The sequence below is a fragment of the Acinonyx jubatus genome, chromosome F2 (genome assembly GCF_027475565.1).
Source record: "Acinonyx jubatus isolate Ajub_Pintada_27869175 chromosome F2, VMU_Ajub_asm_v1.0, whole genome shotgun sequence".
NCBI classification, from domain to species: domain Eukaryota; kingdom Metazoa; phylum Chordata; class Mammalia; order Carnivora; family Felidae; genus Acinonyx; species Acinonyx jubatus.
Genome location: NC_069394.1, coordinates 9279454 through 9287238, shown reverse-complemented (window position 1 = coordinate 9287238; position 7785 = coordinate 9279454). Strand labels below are relative to the sequence as shown.

General features: G+C 44.4%; 1 protein-coding gene across 14 annotated transcripts in view; it reads right to left on the bottom strand.

Moving 5' to 3' along the window:
• Positions 1-1497: 1497 nt before the first annotated feature.
• TMEM71 (transmembrane protein 71) overlaps positions 1498-7785 on the bottom strand; it is a 36659-nt gene continuing 30371 nt past the window's right edge. For all 14 annotated transcript variants that reach the window (XM_053208462.1, XM_053208458.1, XM_053208457.1 and 11 more), the window contains 3 exons: positions 5019-5094; positions 1921-1982; positions 1498-1814 (listed from right to left, as the gene is read on the bottom strand). In XM_053208462.1, coding sequence (XP_053064437.1) covers positions 1750-1814; positions 1921-1982; positions 5019-5094 — 203 coding nt within the window. In that variant the 3' untranslated portion in view covers positions 1498-1749. The remainder of the gene's footprint in view (positions 1815-1920; positions 1983-5018; positions 5095-7785) is intronic.

Sequence of the window (7785 nt, the reverse complement as noted above, 5' to 3'; positions counted from 1 at the left end):
GAGGCCTTCCCTGCCTGCTTCCCCCATCCTCCTAGTCTGGCAGAACTTCTGTCCCGGTGTTCCCCTAGCCTCTGTGCTAACTCTGTACTTGCACTTAACCCTATTAAATGCGACTTTACCTTGCCCTTTACATGTCTCTTTAGACTCAGAAATCCCGAGGCCCCGGCACAACAACCTTGGCACCTCGGGGAAGTGTGTGACCCTTGGGAGAGACTCCATCAATGTCTGCTGAGCAGAACTGGACATTCAGCGCAGCGCAGAATGTATCGTAAGTTCTCAGCAGAGATTTAGGAAGGCTAAGTGATGCCACTTTAGAAATCAAGGGGTAAAGAAGTTACAAACCATCTTTCCAGGGTTCTCACAGTTGATGTGCAAGGAATTACCCAGACAGGTTGTTAAAACGGAAGATCCCTCAGGAATTGGATTCAGAAGAGCTGGAATCAGGATAGACACTCCCCAGTTGGTTCTAGAACAGATGTCCCCGTGCCATGCTTTGAGAAACTCTGCTCTCGTTACAGTCCCTAACAAGGTGAGGCTGGTCTTTTCAATTAATTGCACAAATTCATCTTAAAACCCAGAAGGAAGGGATTTAAACAATGCACACCATCTGCCAAGCAGTGACAGTTGGACGTTGAGTTACGAAGTGGCTCTGTGGCTGGAAGTCTTTTGTGTAGACCTTGTTGGTTGGTCCGGTCCTGAACAGCGCGACATCACAGCCCAGAAAGCTGAACATGAGTGCCAATCTGTCCTCAGCGCTGGCTGAGGTCCACTTCTAAGTTCTGCAGACACAGAGAATAACCCGCATCCAGAGGGCAGGAAGTGAGGGTCTTAGAGGAGTTTTAAATAAATGTTATTAATAGACAAGGGCTAAAGAATAAGAAGTTCTTGGGTGACCTCGGGACCCAATTTTCTAACCACGAGGTGGACCACATCTTAGCTATATCAAAGCCTGTCCCCAGAAGCCTGGAATGCCAGGAAAGGAAGGGAAACATCGCTCAGACTGTCAGGAAATCAATACTGGCTGGAGTCCTAAACAAAATAAATCTTCACCAAGTCCCATTGTGATTTCAGCATTAACACAGTGATTTCGCAAATAGGGCGGCACAGCGTCGAGAGCAAAGGCCGGTGAGCTAATTTGAATTATAGAGCTCCGTCTCTAAGCTATGGGAGCTGGCCTCTGGCAGCCATATAGAAGAGGGGGTCATTAACACAATCCATCTTGCAACGGGATGGGGTTTTGCAGGCCGTCTGAAATTCTGTGAGCATCTCACCCAGACCCCAACAACACTCTGAAATATGATGAGCCAGGGCAGTCAGCACGCAGGGGGATCGTGAAGTGAGTGAGAGGTGGCAGAGACATCACACTTTGCAAGCAAGGCCATTTCATGGGCAGTTTGCCAGCTATTTGGGAAACTGTAAGATAAAGGCCTCTTAATAGGTATTTATAAAGTGCAGTGCTATGAACCTATAAAAACACTTTAACAGGGGACCTACGCATTTTAGGTTCACGTTATTTATTAAGTCCTACTGCCTCGAAGCTTAATTTTCTCAATTTTGAAGAAATGGTAAAAATGTAAGAGACTGGATGAGAACGCTATGAGATTTTAGCATTAACAGAAAGTATTCTTCGAGACAGATGACGGGGACGCTTCCTGTGCGTGGTCATTGCCATCCATTAGGCAGCCAAAAGCAGTCTCAGGTAGCCGGCTACAGTCAGCTTCGTCAGGATGATGGTAACACAGTCAACACTTACTGAGCACAGGCGGTGGCTTCGAAATAGTCGGCAAGGCTAAGAAACAACGACGTGACAGTATCTTGGATAAGAAAGAGAGAATATCTAAGAATCGCTTCAAAATGACCAAAATTGGACTGAAGTACAGGGCAGGGATCAGAGGAATAATTTGAGAGATTGTTACTTACAGGCAGTAGTTATCACCAATGGGCACGTGAGGACACTGGCAAATATCCCTCCCAGAAAGCACCTGAAACAACAGAATCTCCCAGGTTTCGTAAACTAGTTACGCATTTCCAACGCGTGAGCTGTTCTTTTGGACTAACGTCTCGTGATTTCAAGATTTGCTATAAAACTTCAGTAATAAACATAGTGTGGTTTTGGCCAGACAATAGACATACAGGTCAATAAAAGAATGGAGAGACCAGAAATGAGCCCATACAGATACAGTTAAGCGAGTCTTAACAGAGGAGCAAAGGGAATTTCATGGATAAAGGATAGTCTGTCCAACAATAGTGTTGAAACAATTGTACATCCACATGCAAAAGAATGAGCCTCCGCATGTACATCACAGCCGAACACAAAATTTAACGATTTAACTCAAAGCGAGTCGTAGTCTGAAATGTGACCACAAAAGTACAAAACGTCTACATAAAACAAAGGAGAAAATCCAACTGCTTTACCACCTCACCCCAAAAGTGTGTTAAAATGTCAGGTTTTTACCAATCTGATGGGTGTTGCTTCAGAGAGTGGATTTAAAAAAAAAAAAAAACAGAATAATTTCTTGGTTGTTTTTAGTTTCAAAACATGAATCACTGGAAAAAGTCATAAATACATACAAAGGGAAAGGAAAATATCATCGAAAAACTCCATTGGCCTAAAGCAGCCACTGTTAAATTTTGATGAATACCCTTTTTGACATCCCCTTGTATGCCTTTAAAAGATTCGTTTAAATTGAGATTTGAAAACTGTACAGTAAAGTCTTTAAAGTGCACATCTCGGTGGTTGTTTTTTTTAACCTGAACTCCTGCATTCACCACCCGAGTCAAGATATAGAATTATTTCCAGCAGTCTCTAACGCTTCCTTTGCCATCCTTCCTATTCTTTCCCCCAGAATTAACCACTCTTCTTTTATCTATAATAATGGATTCCTTTCGCCTTTCCTTGAATTTTGTAGGTATCTGAAATGATACAGACTCATGTCTGAGACCCATTCATGCTATTACCCATGTCGATAATTTTTCTCGTAACCATTCTCTCACTTAAATAATCTTTTTATTTTTCAAACAACTTTAGATACACAGGGAAGTTACAGACATAGTACAGAGGGTTCTCATACACCTTTCAGCAACTTTCCCAATTACCAGCATCTTACGCTTCTATGGCACATTGTTGGAAGTGACGAGCCAACATTGCTGCCTCGCTATTAACACCATGTGCCATTTGTAACTTACGGTGTTCCCTAATTTCCCGTGTTCCATGATGGCATCCGGGATGCCTCAGACATTTAGTCATGGCTCCTTGGGTTCCTCTGGGCTATGACAATTTCTCAGACCCTCCTTGGTTTTGATGACCTTGACAGGTTTGAGGAGTCCTGTCCAGATAACGTGTAGAAGGTCCCTTGACCTGAGTTTTCCTCTGGTTAGACTGGGGTCCAGAAGGCCACAGGGGTGAAGTGCCACTCTCACCACCTCGCATCAAGGGTACATGCTATCCACGTAACTTAGCCCTGTTGATGTTAACCTTGACCACCTGAGGTCACATTTGCCCGGCTTCTGAAGTTTCCTTTCCCCCTCTTTCCAGGTTCTGTTTCTTGGAAGCAAGTTTCTAAATGCAGCTCAGGCTCAAGGGACAGGTTGTCCAGTTTCCTTCTTAAGAGGTGGGGGCACGGCGGGGGGATGGGGAGCATCTACAGGAATTAACCGAAGAGGAACATTTCGCTGACAGTTCTGTGAAATCACATAAAAGGTCCCACGATCCACGATGGTTGGGAAACGCTAAGTTCAATAAAGCCAATCATGTTTCTTCATGATGTTATTTCACCGGGCCTTTATGATGCTGGTGCACAAATGGTCCTCTGACCTGGGATATACAATACAGACTTTTGCAAATTTATTTTTAGCGCACGACCTCCCCCACATTTCGTTCTTTTGGTCCCATTGTGATCCAAAAAGCCTTAATACTTCTTAAACCTCATCATTATTTGGGACGCTTATTTTAGAATACAGATTCTCACTAGATCTAAATTCGTATCACAAGGGTTGGGATTCAGGACCTGGTATTTAAAAACACAACTCTCCCAAGTGATGTGAGGTATCTGACCCTCAAGAGGCGGGGTGTGACAGCAAGCAGCATTTGCTGACCGGAGCACAAGCACCACAAAGACCCCAGGTCTGGACCACTTATCCCTGTTTCACTGATTGAACAATATCGATGAGCCCCTGGCACTGGGGATACAGAAGTGAAGGAGATGCTCTCAGGTAGTTCACATTCTTATGGCAAGAGATTGATCACTGACATTTAAACAGATGAACATATAACAGGTCAGGTGGTAAGTGATAAGTAAAGACAAGTAAAGTGAGGTGTGTGTGTGTAGAGAGTGGTAAGCTATTTATACGGTGTTGTCATGGAAGATCTCGCTGATGATGTGACAGTTGAATAGATTCCAGAAAGAAGTAAGGGACACGTGTTAAGAAGCTTTTTAGAGAAGATCGCACTAGGCGGAATAAACAGCAAGTGCAAAGGCCCTGAGGCACAAGTGCACTTAGCACAGGAGGGATATGACCATTGCCCTGTAGACTTGGGCAAGAAAAGAATAGGAGGGGTATGGTGGACCGAGGGTAGGACAGAAACATGCCTATAATCAGGCAAGAGCATCATGTGATCTGAGGTGCTGAGTGGACTTCCCAGGAACAGACACCTTATGTTAAGGTATAAAAACATAATGAGAAAGATGGAGTCCCAGTGGGGACTCCAAGTGCCCTTGAACTCCACGCGGGATTACTTAGTTTGTATCCGTAATAGGGAGTCACTGAGGATTTAAACGAAGGATGATACATAATAAATTCCAATTTCTAGCAAGATCCACTGGCTTTCGTATGCTTTGTGAGATGATGAGAGGAGGGAAGTGATCGCAAAAGGGGCACTGAAGGGGCACGGGCAAATGAACAGATCTTAACCACAGAGCTACCGAATATGCATTGTGGAATAAGGCAAGGACATTAGCAATCAGTTACAACTTCCTTAATTATGAAACACTGCTGCGTGCAAATAAAATCTGAATTACCTTGCACATGCACAAATGATTAAGCACGCGGCCAGTAGAAATGCTTGAAAGAAGATGTCTCTCCACAAACTGGTTTCTAAGAGGAAAAGTAAAAATAAATGAATTAGAAACCATCGCTGATAATCTTGGTACAACAAAATTGTACTGAAGTTTCTTTTTTATATAAGAAAAAACAGACAAAAAGACCCCACAGACACCGAAACAACGACGCGGTTTTCAAATGTATGTCATCTCGAGCAATTTGCCCTAAGTAACAAGATAAAATTATCAAATGCCGTACAGGTCTACTCATTAGATAATTTCAGCAAATAATACATTGTTTCTGTCATTACAAAATGATTCTACTACGGGGCTCCTGGGTGGCTCAGTCGGTTCAGCGTCCAACTTTGTTTCAGGTCATCATCTCACGGTCCGTGAGTTCGAGCCCTGCTTCGGGCTCTGTGCTGACAGCTCAGAGCCTGGAGCCTGCTTCGGATTCTGTGTCTCCCTCTCTCTCTGTCCTTCCCCAGCTCCCACTGTCTCTCTCTGTGTCTCAAGAAATGAATACATGTTTTAAAAAATTAAAAAAAAAAGATTCTACGACATAAACAGTTTGGGGGCTTGCTTTTACGGTAATGTTGGGGAACCACTTGGAAGAATGTAGGCCAGTGTCAGAAGTCTAATTCTGAGGATGACGCCTAAAACTTGGACAGCGCCTTGTCATTCACAAAGAGCTTTCATACCTCAGTTCATCGAATCAACACAACCGACCTGTAAGGAAGGAACCATTGTCCTCACTCTGCACGTGAGAAGACCAAGACTGAGGGAAGATGAAGTTTGTTCAAGGTCACACAGCTCTGAGGCGCCAGGGGCAAGATTTATAAACCACGTCTAGCCAGAACATAATGTTTTGCCTGAAATGGGGCAGGGAAAGAGAATGGCCACTTTGCATGCTGGGAGTCTCCAAAGGACAGAAAAGAGAACATGTATTATGAACTGTTTGTCCCCGCAAAACTCTACTATCAGCAAAGGATTTCGGTGTTCTAGAGCCACGGTGGAGATGACAGCAAATCCTCCAGCCGTTACAATCGGAGGCGTTAAACCAATCACAAACCCGGCTATTATTCCAATCACCTGAAAGAAATCAGGGCTGGTTTAGGGATGATCACATAAAGATCCAAGGAAAAGGATAAACGGACCTTAACTTAATTTTCCACCCAATGCTTCAAAAGCTCAAGTTTGCCACAGTTGTTTAAAACTTGGAGTGACTTTGTGCGGCGAATGTGTTTATTTTTGCTATTTATGCTATGAATGAAGATTGAGTCAGCTAACAAAGCCTACTTAGTCCGTAATGTGGGCGGAACACTGAGGATTGGCAATGTGAAATATAGCAGTTGTGAATGATGTCACTGCCAGTGTACAGTATTTCATGTATACTGTGAATTAAATAAGTTATTGTGGGCTCAGCCGAACGCTCAGCCATCCTTCTGAAGTGTGTTTGTATTCTTAGCCGACTCTGATTTGACGTGGAATTTGGAAAACATTGCCTCACAGAAACAAGTCCAGCTTGACAAACTGCTAAAATCGTTAGACTTTGAATAGTGAACAGAGCCCGGTTTAAATTCCAGTTCTACAAAGATCCAATTGTGTCATTTGGTACAAGGTATGCACTAGTTCATCCCATCAGTAGCCACTCACGTAGTATCTAGATTGGCTTAGCGCGACTGTCACTTCCTTCAAGAAGCCCTCCTTGATTCCTTCCACTCCCGTGTGGCTCTCAGCTGCCCCCTCTCCGTACCCCCTTATCCCTCGTGCATTTCCGTCAACAGTGTTTTCATACTGAATTAAAATTGCTGTTTTCCGGGGCACCTGGGTGGCTCAGTTAGTGGAGCGTCTGACTCTTGATTGCAGCTCAGGTCATGATCTCATGGATTGTGAGTTCGAGCCCCGCATCAGGTTCTGTGCTGACAGTGGGAAGCCTGCTTGGGATTCTCTGTCTCTCTCTCTCTCTCTCGAAATACATAAAAACTCTTAAAAAAGTTGCTGTTAAAAAAAGTTGCTTAAAAAAGTTGTTTCTCTAGATTTCCCCACTAGATCGCAAGCTCGCTGAGAACAGTCAGCATCTATCTGCCGTCCTTGGTGGCGGTGCCCATATTTTTCTGGGGACCTACCTCTCCCTCCTCAGCGCGTGGTTCACGTGGAGACTGAGTTCCCTCCCAGCATCGGATCTGCTCCCAGCCATTTGGAGCTTCACAGACTTACGGACAAAGTGATTGGCTTTGTCCTGTAAAAGTGACCCTTCCAGAACCAATGAAACTGGGCACCTTATCAGAACTTGAGAAGGTTCTCATCTCTTTCCGCTGGACTGGAATCTGGGAAGTTGCAGGCACAAAGCCACCGAGAACCTCCACGGAGTAATAGCTTTTTGAAAGAGGAAAGTACACCCAGAAGACAAGAGACAACACAAGGAGAGACCGACAGGAATCTGCAATCTATGCCCGGAATTTTCATTAATGAACCAATAAACCGTGTTACTGATTAATCCATCTTGAGATGGGTTTCCATCCACTGGAATATGCTGACCGACAAAGATGATGTGGGGCAGGCCTACATCCTAAGCTGGTAGAACATAGCCTGGGCTGCACATTCACAGTCTACACGCGAAGGAGATAGAATTGAATCGGAGGGAGACCTTGTCCACCCAGGGCTTCATAGCCAGGTGGAGAGGAAAACAGTCTCCGTAGAGATAGCATTCAGAGCGCTAGGGAATCGGAGGGATGTGCTACCT